The sequence below is a fragment of the Nicotiana sylvestris genome, chromosome 12 (genome assembly GCF_000393655.2).
Source record: "Nicotiana sylvestris chromosome 12, ASM39365v2, whole genome shotgun sequence".
In the NCBI taxonomy this organism is placed as follows: Eukaryota; Viridiplantae; Streptophyta; class Magnoliopsida; order Solanales; family Solanaceae; genus Nicotiana; species Nicotiana sylvestris.
Window position 1 is genome coordinate 16,775,957 of NC_091068.1, and position 26,010 is coordinate 16,801,966.

The 26,010-nt window shown below is 37.5% G+C and overlaps 1 protein-coding gene across 3 annotated transcripts; it reads left to right on the forward strand.

The window, feature by feature from the left end:
• Nucleotides 1-21,306: 21,306 nt before the first annotated feature.
• LOC104247554 (B3 domain-containing protein REM10-like) lies at nt 21,307-23,687 on the forward strand. Of its 3 annotated transcripts, none has more exons than XM_070165353.1 (5): nt 21,307-21,543; nt 21,637-21,783; nt 22,399-22,717; nt 23,071-23,189; nt 23,347-23,687. In XM_070165353.1, exons 1-5 carry the CDS (start codon nt 21,430-21,432, stop codon nt 23,509-23,511), a joined length of 864 nt encoding a protein of 287 aa, XP_070021454.1. In that variant the 5' UTR covers nt 21,307-21,429; the 3' UTR covers nt 23,512-23,687. The 3 variants fall into 3 exon arrangements, with proteins under 3 accessions (XP_070021454.1, XP_070021455.1, XP_070021456.1); XM_070165354.1 differs by having other exon boundaries at nt 21,637-21,777; XM_070165355.1 differs by lacking the exon at nt 21,637-21,783.
• Nucleotides 23,688-26,010: the final 2,323 nt, after the last annotated feature.

Below are 26,010 nucleotides of genomic sequence, written 5' to 3' on the forward strand. Positions count from 1 at the left end.
CTACTTATTATCGAAATTTACTCGTACTTACCTCAAAAGTTAGCTGTTTGTGTAAGTATTTGTCATATCGACAGCCCATAAAACTTAGACTTGTTAATACTAGTTTAATATGACACCAGAAAGGTATATTTGGTATTTTCCCAGTAATATAGCACAAGCAACACACATCTCTCGCTTTTATTTCTCCCCCTCTCTCTCGGTTTTATTCTCTTTCTTCCCCAAATTTTACTCCCAATTTTTTCAATCCCCCAAATCTCTCTCTCAATTTTTCTTCTCTGGTAATTACTCTATTAGGTTTCCACTATCTTTTTCTTGGGTAATTTACATTGTATCTATAATCTTTTATAGCAGATTAGTGATTTTTCTAACTTGAAAGATGGGGGAAAATCAACCTCTAAGAAATCAAAATCTAAAGTTACAGTGGTCAAATCTTTATCGCTTCATGTAGATGAGGACTCTGATTTCGAAGTTTTGATGTTAACGGATCGAATTCACCACATGCAATTGATATTCGACACCAAAATCAAAGCAAAAAGGGTTGATTCTGTGTGTACAAAAGGTAAAGGGAACAAATGGCAAACGAGACTGGTTTACAGCGAAATGTTATTGTTAAACACAAAAATAAAGAGTTTTCGCAAGGAGGAGGTCGAACGTGATAAACATCCTTTGAAGGTATTTTTTCATCTCATTCGATTTAATGTATCTTTTTGTATCCAAGTAATCATATTTATAGGGTTAGCATCAACTTTCATATTATACCTGATTCTAACTGATGATCATTAGAATAAATGATAAGTATTAAAAGTTGGCTTGGTAATACAGTTTAAATTAAAATTTAGACTAAAACTATTTTGATAACTATCAAAAAAACGAATAAAAATAAATTAACTCTTAGTAGCGGTGAGATTTCAACTACTAGAGTGTCAATTGGGTTGATTAGAGTGGGCTAGTGCTATTCAATAGCACAAAATAATACCTTTTTATTTGTCAGTCAATCTTTTGTTAAACCGGGCTATTGCCCTATCTAGGAAAGTTAAATAATTTCACTGTGAATGCATCAAATATTTGTAACATATACATATTATTGAGTAGCGGAATCGAGTATTTCGTCATATTTTTATATCACGCAATTATAATTGTATATTACAATGTATATCATACAGTGCTTATGGTTCTTTAAAGTTTTGACATGTTATTGAGTAGAGTAATCTAAGTAAAAGGCTAAATAATTACATGCCTTGTTTATATATCACGAACTTACAATAGTAAATCATATTGTATATCATATTGTAACTATGGTTCTTTTAAATTTTGAATGGGTCATTTTTACTGGAAACATATATGGCTTAGGATTTTTCCTGTTTATTTTTATGTTATGTAAAATGGGATTTTTATGTTGCATTGGATACAAAATTATCCACTTCTCGTTGGATCTCACATATCAATATTCATATTGTTAGATGACTTAAAGTTAACATTGACTGATAGACAGATTCAAAAGTTTGAAAAAATATGTTTCGGATATTTTCTCGATTTGCATTATGTTATGGTTTAGAACTAAGTCATACGGTTCTTAATGTCGCGGGGGTTGGTTCAAGATAGGGATCATGAGTTTTATGTTAAAGATTAATCATAGTACCCTAGTACCCTGTGTTTTGGGATAAGAAAATTTGCAAATATCTGGTCAAAGGTGTGTTGGTGAGGTCAAGGATGAGGACACTCATAGTAGATCGAATAAGCTCAAGGATGCTTATTTTTCCAATCGTGCTAGAGTATCAAAGGACGACCTAATTGATTGTTTTATGAAAAAGAGATGGCAATCTAATAATAACGCTCTAAAGATTACATTATTGTACTTCTTATACACTTTTTTATTTTTCGTAATTAGTGAAAGATCCTTTACAAGTAATCGAGATTTTTATTTGATTAGGATTGGGAAATACGAGTATTTTCTATGGGAGAATACTATATTTGAAGCGTTGATTGTTTCGGTGAGAAATAAGTTTAGATTCGTGAAGACGTTTCATAGGTTTGGTGGTACGCCACTTGTGCTGTAGATTCAGATTTACGAGTGTTGTTCTGAAGCAAATCCAAATATTATCACTCGTGTTGCGAACAGAGTGCCATGAATACTAAATTAGAAAGCAACCAAAAGGCATAGCTTTGAGAAATTACGTAACGGCATACAGGGAGAATCAGGGAACAAGGTAACATTTTAAAGTTTAAATTTGCATTGACAAGTATTTGTATATATGCTCAAATAACCGTGATGGTTCTAGACATAAAAAGACAATAGTTTATGATGGTAACTAAATAGATGCTGCAAAAAATTTATATATCAATGATCATACCATGCATACTATTGTATATAGGAATGTATATCATTACAAGTTATTATAAGTCTAAAATCATCACAATTATTTTAGCATAAGTACAAAATACTTGACAATGCAAATTTAATTTTTAAAACGTTACCTTGTTCCCTGATTCTCCCAATATGTCGTTGCGTAATTTCCTAATGCTAGGCCTTTTGTTGCTTTCCAATTTAGTATTTGTGGCACTCTATTTGCAACATGAGTGGAAATATTTTGGTTTGTTTCAGAACAACACTCACAAATATAAATATGTAGCGCAAGTGGTAAACTACCAAATTTATGAAACGTCTTTACGAATCTAAACTTATTTCTCGCTGAAACGATCAAGGGTTCAAATACAATATTTTTTCATGGAAAATACTCGTATTCCCCACTCTCAATCACATAAAAATCCTGATGACTTATAAAGGAACTTTCATTTATTGTGAAAAATAAGGTGCATATGAAGTACAATAACGTAATTTTAAGAGCGTCATACTGCCTTCTCATTTTTATAAAACAATCAATAAAGTCATTCTTTGATACTCTAGCACAACTGGAAAAGTAGGCATCATTGAGCCTATTTGATCAGCTATAAGTGTTCTCGTCCTTGACCCCATCAACACACCATAGACCAGAATAATTGCAAATTCTCTAATCTCAACACACAGGGTATTATGATTGATCTTAACGTAAAACTCATGATCCCTATCTTGAACCAACTCCCTCGACATTAAGAACTGTATGACTCGGTTCTGAACTATACATGGGGCAAATCGAGGAAATACCCGAAACATATTTTCTAAACTTTTAAATTTGTCCATCAGTCAATTTTGACTTTAAGTCATAACAATATGAACATTGGTATGTGAGCTTTGATAAGAGGTGGATAATTTTGTATCCAATTCGACATAGAAATCCCATTTCTATATTACACTCCAGAAAAATAGAAATTATACTAAGCCATATATGTATCCAGTTAAAATGATCCATCCAAAACTTAAAGAAACCATAATAATATGATATATATTATGATATACAATTGTCAGTTCGTGATATATAAACATGGCATGTACTTATTTGGCCCCTACTCAATAACATGTCAAAACTTTAGAGAACCATAATAATTGTATGATCTATGTTGTGATATACAATTATAAGTGTGTGATTAAAAATATGGCGCAATGTGCGATTCCGTTACTCAATAACTTGTATATGTTAGAAATATTTGATGCATTTAGAGAAAGTTTATAACTTGCTTAGATAGTGCAATAGTCCGATTTAAGAAAAAATTAACTCGCAAATAAATAAGTATACCTTTATGCAATTGAATAGCTTCAGTTCCCTCTAATCAACCCAGTTGCCACTCTAGCAGTTGGAATCTCACCGCTACTAAGAGTTAAATTTATTTTTATTTGTTTTCTTGATAGTTATTGGAATAGTTTAGTCTAAATTTTAATATAAACTGCATTACTAAGTCAGCTTTGAATACTTATCATATATTCTAACAAACATCAATTAGAATCAGGTATAAAGTGAAAGCTTATGCTAACCCTATGAATATGATAATCGGATACAAAAAAGAAAATACGTCAAATTGAATGAGATGAAAAAAACACCTTCAAAGGATGTCTATCACGTTCAACCTCCTTTTTGAGAACACACGTTCTCTTTATTTTGAATAACAAGATTTTGTGGTAAACCAATCTCGTTTGCTACTTTTTCTTTTGTTATACATAGAAACAATCCGTTTTTTGCTTTGATTTTCATATCGAATATCTATTGCATGTGGTGAATTCAATCCGTTTAACACCTAAATTTTGATATCAGAGTCTTCATCTACATGAAGATTTGACCACTATAGCTTTAGATTTTGATTTCTTAGAAGTTGATTTTGTTTCATCTTTTAAGCTGGAAAAATCATCGATGTGTGATCACGCCCAACTATGCCTTATAAAAAGGACCCTGCGGACGTTGCAAATATAACCTGAGTATTCTGCCCAGAGTCGAATCCACAGAGAGTTAACCTATCAATCACTATCTTTAGACCCACTAAACTCTTGAGAACCAATTTCCCCAAACGTTTGAATCACAGTTGATGGTGTCTTCAATAACTAAAATTGCAAGTAAATAAACAGCTGTAAACTAAGGATGCTAAGGTTGTAAACAATAATGAGAAAACGCTAAGGTAATGACTTCCCCTATTGATGGAATCCCTTCTGTTTATGCTTCATACAAATTGACCAACACCTCTCTATCAATCATGAACGCTCATCTTACCGTAAATCTCTCCCGAGTAATCACAGTAATATACTCAATGCACTCTCCCGAGATACACCAGCTAGCTCTAATTAACACGGTTCACTTTAGATTGCACTCAAGGCTTCGTTATCCCTAATCCCGCCTTTAAACCCGCAGTTATAGATCCCTCTTATACTTTGGGAGTGGTGTTGTTCAACAATAACCTAAATATGCACTCTCTCCCGAGTTATGCACACTAAATAGGCACAGCTAATTGAGGATCCTGTCAATTAACTACAACATGCACAAAGTTGAACAAATAAAGATTGAGACTAGCAATTTGTATTCACATAAACAAGAAGTTCATCCCCCAATAGGTTCCATCAAAACCTTAGACAAAGGATTTAGCTACTCATAACTATGGGTAAACAAACTAAAACAATATTCATTATAAAACTTGCAAGAAAAATCAAAGAAAAGAAGAAAGATGTTTTGGGTGATCTCTCACAATTGTTTTTCCTTGCCAAAATACTCTCCAAATCAATACATGCCTCTCTTGGGCGAAGTCTAGTGTTTAAAATAGGGTTTTGGGCTAAAATTCCCGTGTTTTGCACTTTAGTCCCTGAAGTTCTCCGCCTCCGCCGCGGTTCTGCCGTGGTCGCGGTGGAACCGCGACAGTCCTCTTTCGGTATGACTTGAGCTGTTTCGCGTGGTTTACTTGACGGAATTTTACGATCGGCCTCTTTTTTTCCATATTTGATCCCAAAAGTACTCCATAGCCTTCTCTGGTCATATATAACCTGCAAAGCATGAAAAACACTAATAAGAGCATTTTGTTATCACTTTTATCATCCAAACTATACAAAAAAGTGGTTATTTAGGGCCTAATTATAGTTAAATTCACCTATTATCAACACTTTACACTTAAACCTTTGCTCGTCCTCGAGCAAGTTAAACCACACTTCTAGGCCTAATCATTCGATGCATTACCCAATTTTTATGCCACACCCGCCATTATGAAGGAACAACCTAAGCAGTGCAACAGTCACGCCTCAGATGAAGACTCTAACACCATGACACACTCATGCTCACTCTAGTTACTCTAACAGAGGTGAAAACTCACTTTTTCTTCCTGAGTCACATGCCCTCACATCATAATTCTAAGAGAAGTTCCACACACATAAAATTCAAGCAACAAAGAACCAAAGATAGGAAGAATTCACTCACTCTCAGCAAAGAACATTCACATGCCACACAGACACACCATAAGCTTGCCCCTAGTGTAGTACTCTACTAATCGAGCTATTCTGTCAAAGATCAAGAGGTCTTTATTTGGTTGTAATGTAGGCTAAGAGACGGGTAGGATATATTTGGATATAGCGACTAACCTCCCTAAGCACTTTTAATACACACTTCCTTTTATTTCAATTTCCATGTTCAGCCCACTCGTTCTTCCACATTTTAGTTCATAGGTGACCCCCACTTTTCTTTAGGTGCAACTGTTTTTTTTTACAAATCCATTGCACCATTCAAGTATTTCTTTCCTGATTCCCCTTTTTCTTACTTCCTTACCACCCCACACTTTGACTTTTGTATGTTCTTTAGTAATTCAAGTGCTTCTAGGAGGTACAGGTTCAAATAGTCAAACTATTCAAACTATTCAAACACAGGGATATAACTCATCATAAGGTTATCAAAGAACAGGCTTCAGGCTCAAAGGGGTTAACTATAGCAATATATACAGGTGGATTCACAAATATACAGGCTACTCAAAGAATTGCCTCAATCATCTCTAAAACCAAACAGCTTCTATTTCGCTTTGCAAACACACATGGCAAATTCTAGGTATCACATGCAAGCACATAATACAAGTAATAACTCACACACATTTGGCATGTAACTCATTCCGAATCAGTTTATCAACACACTCATACGAGCGTTCAAGCAAGACAGGATGTGCAAAATTAAGGCATAGATTTACGAGTCTACAAACGAGCCTAGACGTCGCACTCTCATGTTCATTTTTGTTATTCTCAGGTGTGTACATCAAGGGTTGCATTCTAGCCTTCACCCATTTTGGTCCTAAAACTACAAACGAAAAATCTACCTAAGCCGGTTCAAGGAAAGCCCTTGGAAAAGAACCGTGGTCAAAAGAAAAACCAAGGGAAAATTACTACACTACCTAAAAAAGAAAAAAAGAAAATAAAATAAAGAAACTACATGGACTACTTCCCTCAAGAGTATTGTCCAAGTGGTCCGTCCTCAGGAAGAGTCCTCTATATATATTTTTTATTTATAAATCCGACTTTGACCCTCAAGAGACCCGTCGACAAGTGTTCATCGTTGGGCCAAGTCAGTTACTTCTAATATGAGTACAGTCAATTATACACAACAACACCAATCAAATACTACAACATACACCATGTCTATATACACTACAATACATTACCCGAGCAAGTCTCCCACCCCACACTTAAAAATTATGGCATGTCCCCATGTCATATCAAAAATAATGAGCAAAAGGGTAATAAGACTTCCCTGAGCCTCAATCAGAGTCGGAGACGGTGCTGGGGTCCACATGGCAAGCTCTCCCCAAAGCACGGAACCAGGATATAAACCGGCTCTCAGACCTAGCCTGCCGCTGAGACATGGCATCCATACGCGTGTGTAGGCCCTCCACCGAGGTGCGAAGATCCGCGACCTCTTCCTCCATAGTACGCAACATAGGCTGGGTGGACTATGATCTGGATAAGCCTGCCCTAGCATGGGGGAGCCGAGAGGGTCCGACACTGTCATAGGATCTCCTGGATGGTGCCATGGGAACCGGGTCATCATCCTCATCATCGATCTGAATGGTGGTGCGTGCACTCCTGCCCACTCTGATGCCCGAAGCTCGGAAAACTGCTTTAGGGGGCAACTCTCCATCAGTAGGATGGGTGGGGACATTCTTCTGCAGGCACAATGTAGTCACCAGGGAGGGGAAGTAGAATCCCTTTGACCTCAGCGGGGACCGTATGATCATTTAATCACCAATAAGTCTTGCCGCATCAAAATCTTTCTTTGTGATGAAGCACCACGTCAAGAGGGCTCTTTGGAAGTTCACGTTAGTCGTGTTGCCTGAGGGCAAAAACCGGCTGCAAATGACAGTGAGCCAACATTTAGCCAAATGGGTGAATGAATTGGAGTTCAGGGTGATATGGTCACGTATCCAAATTGGTTGCCCCCCCTGTGCAGAGTGCATCAGTCATAATATCCCAAGTGACTCCTGGTGCGTCCTGGTAATAGTCGACGTCACCAGTAAACCGGGGAAGCCACAACACCTGTTGAATAGTTTCAACTGAGGCATCTACCCATTTTCCCCGCACAGTCACCTCCCGCAACGTATGTGATGGGCAGTTCGCGTAGAACTCTCTTACAAGCATCCTGTTCACTGTTTCAGGTTCATCAAATAAGAACTCCATTTCCCTCCGCCGAATTTCCTCATACATCTCCTCCTTTTCTGCACGGAGGGCTGCCCTGTCAATCGGAATCTCAGGGATGAAGCTCTTTGAGGCCTTGGCATGAAAGTCGTCCTCTGCCAATTCTGATTCGAACCTTGAGGCATCATATGTAGGCTGTTGGGACGTGCCTGCCGATCTCTTTTGCTTCTTACGAGCCATATGACCTGCAAAGAATACAAGAGAACCATCAAAGATATCCTACATGTGTCAGCTGGATGGTTACTCAGACTTCACCACCCGATGGCACCAAATAATAACCCCCATTTATTCCATTCATACACTATGCCAAACCCCCAACTAGTGAGGTGTTCTATGTTACAATCTCCACAATGGCCCCACAACTTTCTTACAAATTCTGGCATACAACACCCCACACTTACTCCCTCAAGTGATTCACGTTAAATATAACACCACCATGCACCAAATACAACACCACCACAACCTAGGATAGGCACAAAATACCTCAAAATAGCACCACAAGCCCCAAATTTTCGGCCAAAGAGGGCCCTCCACCAAACTACACCGCAGAAATTATTTCTAGGCCTCCAAATCATCGAAACAACCCCCACAATCGAAGTATAAGAAAGACCCAACCATGTTAGCACCAAACAAATCCACAAGAAGCAAATACAACAATAAAAACAGAGAAGAAGCAAAAATTGAAAGAAAATCTACACTATTTCTACCTAGGGTTTAACTAAACTAGTTTAGACTAAATTACACTAATTAGAAGAAGAAATAGAATCAAAAAGAAGAGAACACTTACTTGATGAAGGTAGGAAGGGGTGGGTAGTGGTGAGAGGAGGTGTGGAGAAGATAACAATGGCGGTTTTTGGGAGTGAGGGAGGGATTTGAGAGAGAAAGAGAAGGGATGGATTCTGAATAGGGAGGGGGAATAATTGTTTTGGGGTGGGTGCAGGGTTAGGTGAATTAGAAAGGGGAGGGGGATTTTTTTTTTTTTTTTTGCATACCTGGGCCCGACGGGGTCTGCCGCGGTCGCAGTTGAACCGCGATAGACGAAGTTCAGAGAGGGGTTCCCACTGCGGTTTGACCGCGGTCGCGGTGGAAATGCGGCGAACAAAGTTCAGAGGGGGTCTCTGACCGCGGTTTGACCGCGGTCGCGGTGGAACCGCGGTCTGGGCAGTTGTCTGATTTTTTTTATATATATATAATGTGTTACACTTACAATAATTTCGTGGGTTGCCTCCCATGCAGCGCTTGATTTAACGTCGCGGCACGATGCAAGATGAGCGCATTTAAGGCTCGCTCGACCTCTGTGGTTCAGTCAGGTGCAGCTCAGACACTTCCTTTTTCTCGCTCATGCCCACATATGGCTTCAATCTCTGACCATTGACTCTGAATGTACGAGAGTCATTCTCTATGGCAATCTCAACAGCTCCTGAAGGGAAAACTTCAACTACTCGAAATGGTCCAGACCATCGTGACTTAAGTTTACCTGGGAACAGACGTAGTCTTGAGTTGTATAGCAATACCATGTCCCCGGGTTTGAAATTTCTCTCAACAATGTTCTGGTCGTGCAACCTCTTCATTCTCTCCTTGTACAATTTTGTGCTCTCAAAAGCAAGATATCTGAACTCCTCGAGCTCATGCAATTCAGTGACTCTTGACGTGCCCGCAGCTTCCATGTCTAAGTTCAGCTGTTTCAATGCCCACCACGCTTTATGTTCATGTTCCACTGGCAGGTGGTAGGCCTTCCCAAACACCAACTTGTATGGTGACATACCAATTGGAGTTTTGAAGGCAGTTCTGTAAGCCCAGAGTGCATCATCTAGCTTCCTCGCCCAACCAGTTCTTGTGGCGTTCACAGTTTTGGTTAACACACTCTTGATTTCTCTGTTGGACACTTCAACCTGTCCACTAGTTTGCGGGTGGTAAGGAGTAGCCACCTTGTGGCGCACATCGTACTTAGCAAGCAACTTTTCAAAGGCCCTGTTGCAGAAATGAGTGCCTCCATCACCAATAATTGCTCGTGGTGTCCCAAAGCGGGTGAATATGTTCTTCTTTAGAAATCCCACCACCACTTTTGTATCATTGGTGTGTAACGCCGCAGCTTCCACCCATTTGGACACATAGTCTACAACAACAATAATGTACTTATTGCCATAGGAGCTGACGAAGGGACCCGTGAAGTCAATCCCCTAGACGTCAAACACTTCCACCTCTTGAATTGGGTTCATGGGCATCTCGTGGCGTCGAGTGTTCCCGGTCCGCTGACATTCATTGCAGCCCTTCACCCATAGGTGCGCATCTTTAAACACTGTCGGCCAGAAGAATCCAGCCTCTATCACCTTTGCCGCTATCCTAACCCCTCCAAAGTGTCCACCATACGCTGATGCGTGACAAGCCTACAAAACAGAAAATTGCTCTATCTCGAGGACGCATCTCCTGATCATATTATCCGGGTATATTCTAAACAAATAAGGTTCATCCCAGTAATACTGGCGGCTTTCACGAAAAAATCTTTTCCTTTGGACCGATAAAAGGTCGTGAGGAACTATACCACTGGCCAGGTAATTAGCAAAGTCTGCATACCATGGCGCTTCATGATGAGTGGTAGCGAGCAACTGCTCATCTGGAAAAGTTTACAGTATTTCCTCAACCTCAACTACATTTTCAGCTCCCTCAAGTCGTGATAAATGATCAATGACTTGATTCTCAGTGCCCTTACGGTCACGAATCTCAAGATCGAACTCTTGCAATAGCAACACCCAACGAATCAGGTGTGGCTTAGATTCTTTCTTTTCTATTAAGTACCTGAGAGCTGCATGGTCAGTATATACAATTACCTTGGACCCTATCAGGTAGGATCGGAACTTGTCAAACGCGAACACTACAGCCAACATCTCCTTTTCAGTCACAGTGTAGTTCAACTGGGCTCCACTCAGCGTTCTACTAGCATAGTAGATTGGGTGCATCAGTTTGTCTTTACGCTGGCCCAGCACTGCTCCCACTGCATAGTCACTGGCATCACACATTAGTTCGAACGGTTGCTCCTAATTGGGGGCAACAATGATGGGTGCTGTGACCAGTTTCTTTTTCAACTCCTCAAATGCTACCCTACAATCATCAGAAAACAAAAACGGGTGATCTTTTTCTAACAACTTACAGAGAGGGTTGGCGATTTTGGAGAAGTCTTTTATGAACCTCCGGTAAAAACCGGCATGTCCAAGGAAGCTTCTGATGGCTTTGACTGAAGTGGGTGGAGGCAGCTTTGCTATTACATCAACTTTCACGCGATCCACCTCTATTCCCTTGCTTGACACCCGGTGCCCCAAGACTATGCCTTCTTATACCATGAAATGACACTTCTCCCAGTTTAGAACCAAGTTAGTCTCGATGCACCATTTCAGCACACGCGTCAGATTTATCAAGCACTCATCAAATGAAGTCCCCACCACTGAGAAGTCATCCATGAACACCTCCATTATGTCCTCAACCATGTCAGTGAATATGACCATCATGCACCGTTGGAATGTGGCAGGTGCGTTGCATAGGCCAAAGGGCATCCGTCTAAAGGCATAAATGCCATATGTGCATGTGAAGGAGGTCTTCTCTCTGTCCTCCGGTGCAATGGAGATTTGATTGTACCCTGAGTACCCATCCAGAAAACAGAAGTGTGACCTCCCTGCCAATCTGTCCAACATTTGATCAATGAAGGGAAGTGGGAAGTGGTCTTTCCGGGTGGCTAGATTCAACTTTCGATAGTCCATACAAATTCTCCAGCCTGTGACGGTTCTTGTTGAGATCAATTCATTGTTGTCATTTGTCACAACCGTCATGCCACCCTTTTTAGGAACACATTGCACCGGGCTCACCCAGCTGCTATCAGAGATTGGGAAAATAATTCTCGCATCCAACCACTTTATCACCTCCTTCTTCACCACTTCCTTCATGTTGGGGTTCAGCCTCCTCTGAGGTTCCCTGGAAGGTTTGTGCCCCTCTTCCAGCAGAATCTTGTGCATGCAGTAGGCGGGGCTGATCCCCATGATGTCTGCCATAGTCCACCCCATGGCAGTTTTGCACTCCTTTAGTACCTGTAAAAGTTTTTGGACCTGCACATCTAACAAACTAGATGAGATAATAACAGGTAATGTGGAGTCAGGTCCCATAAATTCATACCTGAGGTGGGCTGGCAATGGCTTTAACTCCAGCTTTGGTGGTTCTTCAATGGATGGCTTAGCTGGAGGAGTTTCTCTCTTTTCTAAGTGCAAGGGCTCAAACTCTAGATTTCTCTCCCAGAACCCTCTACCTTCCAATGCCAACACCCATTCCGCCAAATCCTCACCATTCACTTCATCTAAGTTCATCAAACATGCAGCAAAGGGGTCCTCAATTGTCAACACCTCATCATCAGGCTCTACAATTACATCCACGGCATCAATAAGAGAGCAATTGGCGAACTCGCTTGGTTGCCTCATAGACTTCTGTACATTGAACGTTATTTCCTCATCATTGAGTCTCATTTTGAGCTCCCCAGTCTCACAGTCAATCAGAGCTCTCCCCGTGGCCAAGAATGGTCTTCCTAAGATTATAGGAATCTCTCCATCCACTTTGCAATCCAAGATCACAAAATCTGCAGGGAACACAAATTTCCCCACCTGAATAAGCACATCATCAAGGATACCTAATGGACGCTTCACAGTCCTGTCGGCCAGCTACAACAACATGGAGGTGGGTCTATCTCTCCCAATGCCCAACCTCTTATAGATAGCCAGGGGCATAAGATTAATGCTGGCCCCTAAATCACAGAGCGCCTTAGCAAAGGCGAAATTCCCAATAGTGCATGGAATTGTAAAGCTACCTGGATCAGACAGCTTTTCAGCAATAGGTCTCGTCACCACTGCACTAAGGTCTGAGTAAGTGTAACTGTAGCCAAGTCTTGAAAATCAAATTTTCGGGACATCAAGTCCTTCATCATTTTTGCGTACCCAGGCATCTCCTTTAAAGCTTCAACCAGTGGAATATTTACCTAGATTTGTTTGAGCATTTCAAAGAACTTTTTATACTGCTCCTCCTTTTGATGCTTGGCCAGCCTCTATGGAAAGGGTGCAGGAGGTCTCTTCTTCCCAATCACTTGGGACTTCTCTTTATCAGATTCTATTTCAACTAATGGCTCTTCAACTGGCTCAGCTACTTTCTCGGTCTCCTGCTGAATGTTCTTTTCTTCCTGAGTAGGCTGGACTGTCACCTCTGTCAGTATCGTAGACTCATCCATCTCAATGGGCACTGGAATGAATGTCTCAGCCTGTATATTTTCTCGAGCTCTCTCTTGTTTTACATCTAGATCCCTGCCATTACGGAGACTCACCGCCATCAGCTGCTTTGGGCCCTGATCTTTTGGATTAATCTGGGTGTCTGCAGGTAATGTCCCCTGAGGACAATTGTTCAGAGACATTGAAATTTGGCCCAATTGCACTTCAATATTTTTGATTGCTACGTCATGTGCATCTACTCTTTCATTTATTTTTGCATTGGACCCAATAACCTGCTGCATCATTGCTTCAAGTCTCGTGAACCCATCTTCTTGCCTTCCACCATGCTGTTGCTGAGGTGGGGGATACCCTTGCTGCTGATTGTTGTACCCCTGTGGCCTTGGATAAGGTGCCATATTGTTGGGAGGTCTCATACCTCCCATGCTTCCAGCGTTGTACTGTGGCTGAGGTGGTCTGTATGGCTGCTGAGTTTGCTAACCCCAATTCTGATTGCCCTGTCTCTGGCCTCCATAGTTTGACACATAGTTCATGTCTTCAGGGTGCTGATGATGATGATCATGTTCTGCATTCCAAGGATTACCAACTGGCTGACTAATGCAAGATGTGCACAAGCCCCCATTGGTAGTATCTACAATGTGCACTTGCTGTTTCTGCCCTGATTCCTCTACCTTTTTGGTGAGTATGCTCATCTGTGTCAAAAGGGTCACCATATTTTCAGCCATGGAATTTGATGGGTCAAAAGGCACTGAGTGTACCACTGGAGTGATAGGTGCATTCCTCATCGTCCACCCCGAATTCTGAGCCATTTTGTCAAGCAGACTCTGACCTTCTCTCCAAGTTTTGCTCAAAAATGCCCCACCAGCTGAGGCATCTACAATGTTCTTCATGCTATCTGACAGTCCCATGTTCCCAACATCTGATCTGGAATACCATGGTGTGGACATATAACCAACATTCCCTTAAACCGGCTCCATGTCTCATGCAGTGTCTCCATTGGTTTCTGTTTAAAGCTCACGATCTCATCAATTTGTTGAGTTGTTTTGTTGGGAGGGTGGAACTTGATTTGAAATTGCTTGACTAACTCATCCCAAGTTTCTATAGAGTTTATGGGGAGTGAGTTTAGCCAGACCTGAGCAGCTCCTGTCACCGAAAATGGAAATAATAATAGCCTGATTGCTTCCGGAGTTACGTTGGGTTGCCTTTGAGTTTTGCAAATCGACAGGAAGTTCTTCAAGTGTTGCTGAGGATCTTCTGCTGGTGTCCCAGAAAAAGTCCCTTGTTTTGCAGCAAGTGCAGCATGTTGTTCGTGATCTGGAACGATTCAGCTTGTATCGCGGGCACAACAATGGCAGTGGCCAGATTGTCAGTTGTGGGTTGTGCCCAGTCATATAGTGCAGCCTCAGGCACAGGAGGTGCAATATCTATGACATTTCCGTTGACGTTGTCTACGTCACCCATGTCAATTTCGAGTGTGTGTTTGATGAGGTTGTTGAAGTCTTTTGTTGGTACGGTTCAATATTCGGAATATTTTCTCGGGGTCTGAGAGTCCTTCAAGTAATTTTCCAGACCTCGTAGAGTTTCTAGGCATACACCTGTGCAACCACGTCAACAACCGTCAAAAATTTCAATCAAAACTTGGTGTAGAGAAAACTGACTACACTAAGAATTTTTGTATTTCTATCAATGGTAATTGATAATTTCGTTAACTCCCCGGCAACGACACCAAAATTTGATCACGCCCAACTATGCCTTATAAAAAGGACCCTGCGGACGTTGCAAATATAACCTGAGTATTCTACCCAGAGTCGAATCCACAGAGAGTTAACCTATCAATCACTATCTTTAGACCCACTAAACTCTTGAGAACCAATTTCCCCAAACGTTTGAATCACAGTTGATGGTGTCTTTAATAACTAAAATTGCAAGTAAATAAACAGCTGTAAACTAAGGATGCTAAGGTTGTAAACAATAATGAGAAAACGCTAAGGTAATAACTTCCCCTATTGATGGAATCCCTTCTGTTTATGCTTCATACAAATTGACCAACACCTCTCTATCAATCATGAACGCTCATCTTACCGTAAATCTCTCCCGAGTAATCACAGTAATATACTCAATGCACTCTCCCGAGATACACCAGCTAGCTCTAATTAACACGGTTCACTTTAGATTGCACTCAAGGCTTCATTATCCCTAATACCGCCTTTAAACCCGCAGTTATAGATCCCTCTTATACTTTGGGAGTGGTGTTGTTCAACAATAACCTAAATATGCACTCTCTCCCAAGTTATGCACACTAAATAGGCACAACTAGTTGAGGATCCTGTCAATTAACTACAACATGCACAAAGTTGAACAAATAAAGATTGAGACTAGCAATTTGTATTCACATAAACAAGAAGTTCATCCCCCAATAGGTTCCATCAAAACCTTAGACAAAGGATTTAGCTACTCATAACTATGGGTAAACAAACTAAAACAATATTCATCATAAAACTTGCAAGAAAAATCAAAGAAAAGAAGAAAGATGTTTTGGGTGATCTCTCACAATTGTTTTTCCTTGCCAAAATACTCTCTAAATCAATACATGCTTCTCTTGGGCGAAGTCTAGTGTTTAAAATAGGGTTTTGGGCTAAAAATCCCGTGTTTTGCACTTTAATCCCTGAAGTTCTCCGCCTCCGCCGCGGTTTGACCGCGCGGTTCTGCCGCGGTCGCAGTCAAACCGCGGCCAAACATGCTTTCTGATTCTCACTTTGTCTGCAGCCCTCTTCTACCGCGGTTCTGCCGCGGTCGCGGTGGAACCGCGACAGTCCTCTTTCGGTTCTGACTTGAGCTGTTTCGCGTGGTTTACTTGACGGAATTTTACGATCGGCCTCTTTTTCTCCATATTTGATCCCAAAAGTACTCCATAGCCTTCTCCGGTCATATATAACCTGCAAAACATGAAAAACACTAATAAGAGCATTTTGTTATCACTTTTATCATCCAAACTATACAAGAAAGTGGTTATTTAGGGCCTAATTATAGTTAAATTCACCTATTATCAATGTGCTATAAAAGATCATAGATACAATGCATAGAATTACCCAAGAAAAAGATAAAGAGGAATCCTCACAGAGTAATTATTGGAGAAGAAAATAGAGAGAGAGAGATTTGGGGGATCGAAAGTAAATTTAAGAAAGAAAATAAAACCATCTATACTATATTAATAGCACGAAGGCCCTTAGCGAAATGTCGTTCGCCTTTTTTACCCTCTAAAAATAGAATTTACATTAGACAAAAAAGTTTTTTAGTTATTTTTCTAATATTTAGGACTTTTAAACCAACTATAATCTTTACTATTGAATTTATTTCCTTATTTAAATTATGTAAGAATCCTAAATATTTAAGAATTTGAAATCAACTAAACTTTTCCATATTAAACTTTTACTTATTCCAACTATAACCAACTATGCACTAACACGCTTTGGCCTAAGTATTCTCATACCAAATAGAAAATTTTCCCTCTTTCTTCCGTTTCCATTTGAAATGCTTGGACTAAAATAAATTAAAAGATAAATTAAAATTAAAGAATTTATTTAATCTATCTATACTATATTAAAAGCACAAAGGCCCTTAGCGAAATGTCGTTTGTCTTTTTTATCCTTTTAAAATAGAGCTCACACTAGACAAAATAGTCATTTAATTATTATCTTAATATTTAGAACTTAAAGGAAACTAAAATTTGATTATTAGATTTTTCCTTATTGAATTAAATAAGAAACCCCAATATTAAGGACTTTAAAATAGATATTATTTAAGAGAATTAATTAAGAGTATTACGTTTCTTTTCCTTGTATACTCACGTGATTTTCATAGAAATATGTTTACATTGATTCCTCTTATTAGGGAACCTATAATTCTAACATTACCTAATTAAATATTTGTTCTAATTATTAAATGTAGTTTTCAATATTACATAAAATCGATAAAGAGAATAATATTATGCTCGAGTAGGAGAATAGTTTGAAAATAATTTGTATCTTCTATACTATCAAAAAAGCATAAAATCTCAACAAATAATTAAGTCTTTGAATTAATAAAGCAACGGAAAAGTCAATTCAATTTTGTTTTAAAATTATTATGTAAGTAAACTTATTTGTCAAGTTGATAAAACTCTTAAGGTACACAAATTATTTTACACAATAAGAGCAATTGCCGTAAAAGAAATAAGAAAATAGAGAAAAATTTATTATAATATAGTATTAAAAGTTAAATTGCTAAAATGTTAAGTTGAAGCAATAAGGATATAACCCAAGACAAAAAAAAAATCACAAAAATTACCCTTATCATTTTTCTTTCTTTTTATATTTATTTTAATAAATGTAGCTCCCTATATTTTTCATATCGTATTACATCATTTTTTATAATTCAATATTAGCTATTTCATACTTTATATTGTTATTTATCTATGGGTTTCTAGGAGCTATAGTTCTATCTCTACGCTCACAAATTTCTAAAAGACCCAAAGATTCAAATTCTTCAATTTATTTTATTATCTTTGAATAATTATTTTAAAGTATTTTTTTGTTATTTGTTTATAGTATTTGGTAATAAAGATAACAATAATTTTCATAAGATATATATTATCTCATAAATCATAATAAGATATATAAAGACTTATGTGGCGTAGCATTTCTTTGTTTAATGAGCTAGCTTAGTGAGATTAACATTCATTATATTTAGAAACTTACATTTTCTTTCTTTGATATTTTTTCAATAACTAAAACACATTATTGAATAATATATATATAATTTTAAAATTATATATTTATTGATATAGGTACACGCGCAAAGCGCGTACCCTAATACTAGTTAAAGTATATATAGCGAGAGAGAGCGGGGGAGAGATGTGCGTTGCTTGTGCTGTATTTCTCGAAAAATAATTTTGGCTACAAAAATCAAATAAATATAGGATAAACTTAATGTTCGGCTATATGTTGCCAATATCTGTAAGTAGAGCTATTTCCTACCAATTCTTTTTATACGTAGTTAAACCATGACATTTTCCCTTTTCAATTGTTAGGATCCCGCTTTTCACTTAAAGCGATAAAATTGTACTCCTTCCGGTCCATAATAAGTGACCAATTTGCTTTGGGCACGCCCATTAAGAAAATACTAAATTCTATACAAAAATATCCAGTATGACTAAATTACCCTTAATTAAATATTTAATGTGAAGAGTAAGAAAACTTTTTTGGGATATGTATATAAGGGTAATTTTGTAAAAACAATTTGAATTTTTTCTTAATTATATAAATAGACACTTATTTTGGACTAAAATAAAAAAACAAATTTGTCACTTATTGTGGACCGGAGGGAGTAGAGTTTACATAATCTGGCCTCCTTCGAAGAAAAACCGTAAGCAGCAAAGAGGAGCTTGACCATCGTCTGCAAATATTTTTCAAGTGTTTAAAATAATTAATTAGTGAGACTTAGACTAGTATTTTTATGTAATTTTTAAATACATATAAATTTTATTGTTAAAAAATCTTAAAGATTTTATAATCTAGTTTACATTGAAAATTAAGCAATTTGACTCTTGTAAGTCGTACCATATAATACAAAATGAAATTAATAGTATTATTCTTTATAAATTTTACTAACGATTCAAATATATTTGTACTCTAGCAGATTATTTGGTTATGAGAAAAGTTATGCAAGCATTAATAATGTAGGGCTGCAATGTAAAAAAATGATGCAAATATTAATAATGTAGGACTGCATGGTAGAGATTAATAAACCAGGGATTGATAATGCATGAATAACTTTTCTTGGACAACGTATAATTTGGAACATGTGTTTGTTCATCTTTTTTTTTTTTAAAGCTGCTTAATACATGAGGGCTATTCTTGATATTTTAGATGTTTGTTTTGATGCATATATTACTAATTCTCCTATTCTTATTCTAATTTTTATTTTGTATAAATAATACTCCCTGCGGTTCACAATAAGTGACTTTTTGGCCTTTGGCACACCCCTTAACAAAATACTAATTTCTAGAAAAAAAAAGTATCTTGACTATATTACCCTTAACTAAAATTTGTATATTGTTAACTTGACACATTGGGATACGTAAATAAGGGCAAATTTGACAAACTAAAGTTAATTTATTCTTGATTATGTAAAAAGGACACTTATTTTGAACCAAAATAAATAGGCGAAAAAGTCACTTATTATGAACCGGAGGGAGTATATAGATTTTTGGCATAATTTATAGAACTATTATTTAGGGTGAAGTGCAACAATAACCACTTTTAACCCTATTATTTAAAATATCTCCACAATTTATAATGTATTTAAACATTAGTCATTTCACCAATTTAGGACTTAGTGTCCTGAATTTTTGAGCTGCTAATTTGACAGGACACTTGTGTCCTGAATTTCTGAACTACTAATTTAAATTTCATGACATAAGATTCGAACTCCAGGACACAATTTTCGAACTTTAGGACACAACGTCCTAAAATTTGAATTTTGAGGTTTAAACTCTAGAATGTCGTGTCCTGAAGTTTGAGCGAAATTGACTAATCTTTAAATACATTGTAAACTATAAATACATTTTAAATAACATGCTTAAAAGTGGTTACCCGGTATCATTTCCACTATTATTTACGCAGACAACAAAATGACAACTAAACACTGCATTGGGGGCTCGATTGGTTTCATGTACTCCTTTATTTCCATTTATGTCGCTATGTTTTATGAGATTTTATGAAAAAGAAAAGAACTAAACAAAAATAGACTTATGCCATGGTCTTAAACATGTTAAAAGTTTCTGTAAAGTGCTTTTGGGCTATTTGTAGCCCAAATTTAGTAAAAATAGTACGGGCTAGCCAGTTGTCGGATTGGTCATTCAAAAATAGCTAACATTTACAAAATCATTGAAAAGTAGCCACTATATTGCTGCAACACGGAAAGTAGCATAATATACTGGAGATCGGTGCACATGTGTATGAACTTCTAGCATATTATGCTGGAACTCCAATACGCGGAAAGTTCTAGTATATTATGCTGGACCGATATATTACACTGGATTCTGGATTTTGAATTGTGTTTTCGTTCAGATTTATCTTTACATGAAAAATAGCTAAATTGCGATTACTTTTGAAACTGTGACTATTTTTGAAGGCAAAAATTCAAAAATAGCCAGATTTACAAGTGGTCATTCGAAAATAGTCACAGTTTCAAAAGTAATCGAAATTTAGCTACTTTCATGTAAAGATAAATCTAAACGAAAATATTGTTCAAAATCCGGAAAATACTCCAGCATAATATACTGGAGTTCCAGCATAAGTATACTGGAACTCCAGCATATTATACTGGAGTTCCAGTATGATATACCGGTCCAGTATAATATGCTGGAAGTTCATACACATGTGCTCAAATCTCTAGTATATTATGCTGTAACTTTCCGCGTGTTGGAGTTCCAGCGTAATATGCTGGAAGTTCATACACAAGTGCATCGATCTCCAGTATATTATGCTGGACCGATCCCTGTTACACCAAAATAGTGGTTATTTTTTATTGATTTTGTAAATACGGACTATTTTTGAATGACCAGTCTAAAAAATAACTAGCCCGTACTATTTTTATATTTTTAAATGACGACTTGTAACTCGAGCTATTTTTGAATTTCTCCCTAAAATTTATGGCCAAAGGCGAACATAATAAAGTGCTTTTCAAATCTGTTGTATAAGTACGAGTGTGTCTATTCGCCTATTTAATAAAGTAATTTTTTGATATGTAAAACAGTACTACTACAGAGTACAGACTACAGACTAGCATGCATTTTTGAAAAACTCAGATTTCATTCTGTCCTTCGATAAATGAGCTCGATTTTTTAACAGCTTTATGAAAAAATTACTTTCCTTATCCAGCTAACATCTTTCTTGCTTTTGTAATCAACAAATTGAATCATAAATGTTTCATGGTATTAGTATTACAATTTACAGAGTGCCCTGACATGAAAAATCCCTCTGTTTTTCATTCCTTTTTTAACTTTCCATGTTTCCGTACCAACTCTATTGAAGTTTCCAGCCTGAATTCTTTCATTTACTTATGTCTAATACAACCAAAAGAAAAAAAAAAAATATTTTCTCTACAGCCATGAAAATTCCTCCAAAGAAACCTCATTTTTTCAAACCTATTCTGCCGGGGTTCAAACATGGACTTGTAAGTTTTACTTTTGGTCAGTTGTTTCATCTTTTTCCTTTAATTTCTCTGTTGAATATATAATTTTTGTTATATGTATAATATCTGACACAGACAAGAGGGGTTGCTCTAATGGTAAGCACGCTCCACTTCCAACCGAAAGGTTGTGAGTTCGAGTCACCCCAAGAGCAAGGTGAGGGACTTCTTGGAGGGAAGTATGCCGAGGGTCTATCGAAAACAGCCTCTCTACCCAGGGTAGGGGTAAGGTCTGCGTACACATTACCCTCCCCAGACCCCACTAATGGGATTACTTCTTGTTGTTGTATAATATCTGACATAGGTAGATTCAGAATTATGAATTTTATAGGTTCAACTTTCAAGTTCTTACCATTGGACACATTGTAGTTTTAAATTTATGAATTCAAAATGTAATCTTTGTTGAAATTTTAGTTAGTTTTCTCACGGGGAGTATATGTTTACAGTGTCAACAATACTAGTTTCAGTTGAAACCCTAAAAACTAATTAAGCTTCCATTTCAATATAGAGTTAAACTGTGTGAAGTTTGACTAATATTTTAAAATGCCTTTTTTTATCGTATTGATATGAGAAAAATTACAACTTATTGTATTTTTCGTGTAGTTTTTGAATATCGAAATTTTAATTTTAAAAGATTGAGTTGAACTAATTTAATTTAGTTTCAAAATTTAGTCAAATTAACTCTCGATAAGCTAAATATGTCTAAATTGAAACATAAGGAGTACTAAAGATTAAAAGCATAATGTGCTAAATGAATAATCTTTAATTGATTATTGTGTATATCATTTTGTGACAAAGCTTATTCTGATTATCCATATTTGTGGTATATATCTACTGCAGAAAATTCCTCGTGGTTTCTTGAAGTATCTGAAGGGACATGAAGATATTGAACATGCAGTATTGAGAAGGGTTAGTAAGCAGTGGCAGGTGAAGGTGAACGGCCGACGACTTGAAGATGGTTGGGAAAAGTTTGCAGAGGAGCATGATTTGCAGTTAGGAGATTTGTTGGTGTTCAGACATGAAGGGAACATGGAGTTTGAAGTTTCCATATTTGATTCAAGTCACTGCGACAGAGAATATTCGGAGTATTTGCAACAAGAAGAAGAAGAAGAAGAAGCCAATAATGTTGAAGAGACTTCCAAGAATCTTGAATTTGAAGGTGAAGTTCTTTATGTTCTCAACCTTCTTTTTTCAGATTTTATGTTTCTGTTAGTTATGGAAGTTATTTCCTGATTAGTATTATTTATTTATCGTGTACTGATGCATAAACAGAATGATGCTTATTTGATAGAAGTAAAAACAAGTAGGATATATTGAAGGAGAAACTAAAGTGATGAATTCCCTTAATATTGTCTGTTTTTTTAAATGAAATTTGTAATATTTAATTTCTTGAAGATACAAATTAAACAACTATGCCTCAATCCTAAGTTTGGATCGACCATATGAATCCTCACCATCCATGTTGTGCCATTTAAGCCATTCAAGAAATTTAATTTTCTAACAATGTAACAGAGCGACCGAGCCCCAGCATCGAGTTGTCAGACCATGCAGAAGCTGCTACTCACAAGCCTTTTGGTCATTCTAGTTTTGTTTGCACCATCAAACCATATTGCCTTACATACGGTTTCTTAGTAAGTCTCAAAACTCATTAATTTTGCGCAAACTCTTCAAAAAGCTTCAGGCAAAAGGAAGCATTTGCACCATTTTTCGTATTTTTATCTTTGTTAAGTGAAAATATTAAGAACATGAACTTTTTAGTGATGTGTGTAAATGGTTATCCCCGTACAGTATGTTCCTAAACATTTCGCATCGGCAAATGGTTTCAAGACAAACAAGAAGTGCAGTCTGATCATAAAAGATGAAAGGCAAAACTCGTGGACTTTAAGGTTAAGTTGTTGTAAAAAGTCTACATTGGAGATGGCTGTCGTAAATTCGTTGCTGATAATTGCTTAAAGGAGGGAGATCGTATTATGTTTGAGGTTGTTACTGATGGAGAAATACCTGTATGGAAATTTCATGTTGTTACTGATGCAGAAACTCCAAGGCAGAAGTTTCAAAGCAAGTTTCCTCATATCATGTTATACTATTGATATGTTCTTTTGTCCATGAACTACTTTTTTCAAATATTTGACATGACTTTTTATGTAATTAGAAAATGCTACAGAAAAACCAGAGCCCAACATCATGTCATCACACAAGGTTTTCCCTGATGCAGAAGCGTGTAAGGATGTGCCTCTGGGTCGCCCTCATTTAATTTCTACTGTCAAACTGTTGCGGAAGCCAAATGTATATAGTGTGAATAAGTCACAACTACTATACCAAAAATTATGACAGCCACCAAATAATAAATAAGACAATAAAACAACAATAAAGGGAACACCAGAATTTACGAGGTTCGGCTAATTTTGCTTACTCCTCGGACACAACCAATATTTTATTTCACTCCAAAAATACAAGTGAAATAATACTAAAGAGAGAAGATACAAATGCCTTAAACAGATGAGAAGGCAAATGAGAGGTGTGTTTAAATCCTAAACATTAAGCCTTCTTTTATAGGGGGAAAATCCCCCCAACTTTTGTTTTCCCACCGATGTGGGACAAACATTTTGCCAATTTCAACAAATCTCCACCTTGGCAAAATTCCACATCTTCAATTTTCTCTCAATAACAAATTTTGGTTGTGTCTTCATCTTCAATCTTCAGTGTTCAACAATGTTGATCAAATCCAAACAATGTTGAAACTTGATCGCAGTCACCACCTTTGTCAGCATATCAGCAGGATTCTCCGTAGTATGAATTTTCTTCACTGTGACTCCACCTTCTTCTATGATTTCTCGTACGAAATGATACCGAACATCAATGTGCTTCGTCCTTGCATGATACACTTGGTTTTTCGCTAATTGAATAGCACTTTGACTATCACAAAAAATTGTGATACCTTTTTGTTCAACACCAAGCTCCTTTAGCAATCCTTGAAGCCAAATTGCCTCTTTCACAGCCTCTGTAATAGCCATGTACTCTGCCTCTGTTGTAGACAAAGCAACTGTTGACTGCAAAGTAGACTTCCAACTAACTGGTGCCTTTGCAAAAGTAAACACATAACCAGTAGTTGATCGTCGTTTGTCCAGATCACCCGCAAAATCTGAGTCACAATATCCAACTACAGACTGATTGTCTTCCTGCTCAAAAACTAACCCGACATCTACAGTATTATGAATATACCGTAGAATCCACTTCACAGCTTGCCAATGCTCCTTCCCTGGATTGTGCATATATCTGCTAATAACTCCAACAGCTTGTGAAATGTCAGGCCTTGTGCAAACCATTGCATACATCAAGCTACCAACAACATTTGCGTATGGTACCTTTGACATATACTCTCGTTCAGCTTCATCCATTGGCGACATATTAGTACTTAGCTTAAAATGGGGAGCAAGTGGAGTACTAACTGGCTTAGTCTTGTCATCTATGCCAAAACGTTGTAGTACTCTTTTCAAATATTCTTTCTGAGATAAACAGAGTTTCTTTGAACGTCTATCTCTTATTATCTCCATGCCAAGAATTTTCTTTGCCTCACCCAAATCCTTCATCTCGAACTCCTTCTTCAGTTGAATTTTCAACTTATCAATTTCTTCCGAATTCTTGGAAGCTATCAACATATCATCAACATATAGGAGAAGATATACAAAGGAACCATCTTTAAGCTTGTGCAAATACACACAATGATCGTATTTGCTTCTCTTGTACCCTTGCCGCAACATAAACTCGTCAAATCGCTTGTACCATTGTCTAGAAGATTGTTTCAATCCGTACAACGATTTTTCAAGTTTGCACACCACATTTTCTTTTCCAGCAACTTTGAATCCTTCTGGCTGAGTCATGTAGATTTCCTCCTCCAAGTTTCCATGTAAAAACGCAGTTTTTACATCCATCTGAACTAGTTCCAAATCCAATTGTGCTACCAAAGCCAACATAATTCTAATGGAGGAATGTTTTACAACTGGAGAAAATACTTCATTGTAATCAATTCCCTCCTTTTGAGCATATCCTTTGGCCACCAATCTTGCTTTGTAGCGAACATCTACTTGGTTAGGAAATCCTTCCTTCTTTGCAAATACCCATTTGCACCCAATTGCTTTCTTTCCCTTCGGGAGATTGGCCAATCTCCATGTATGATTCTGATGAAGGGACTGTATTTCATCATTCATGGCAATCCTCCACTTATCTTCTTCTGAACTTTGGACTGCGTCTTTATAAGTGGTAGGAACATCATCAGCTACAATTGAGGTTGCACAAGCAACTGTCTCTATGAGACGAACAGGTTTCGTTATTGTTCTTTTTGGCCTGCTGGTTGCTATTGATTCAAGTTGTTGTTGAGGTTCCTGAGTTGGAATCTCCTCTACTGGCTCTCCTTCCAGAGGGTAATCTTCATTTGTTTCCTCCTCTGCTTCT

What these genes read in the sequence shown, in the direction of transcription:
- LOC104247554 (XM_070165353.1), top strand. Translation starts at nt 21,430, where the DNA reads ATGTCTAATACAACCAAAAGAAAAAAAAAAAATATTTTCTCTACAGCC. An exon ending in CCTCTCTACCCAGGGTAGGG is followed by an intron (nt 21,784 to 22,398) that starts GTAAGGTCTGCG and finishes TATCTACTGCAG; the next exon opens with AAAATTCCTCGTGGTTTCTT. An exon ending in GCCTTACATACGGTTTCTTA is followed by an intron (nt 23,190 to 23,346) that starts GTAAGTCTCAAA and finishes ATCCCCGTACAG; the next exon opens with TATGTTCCTAAACATTTCGC.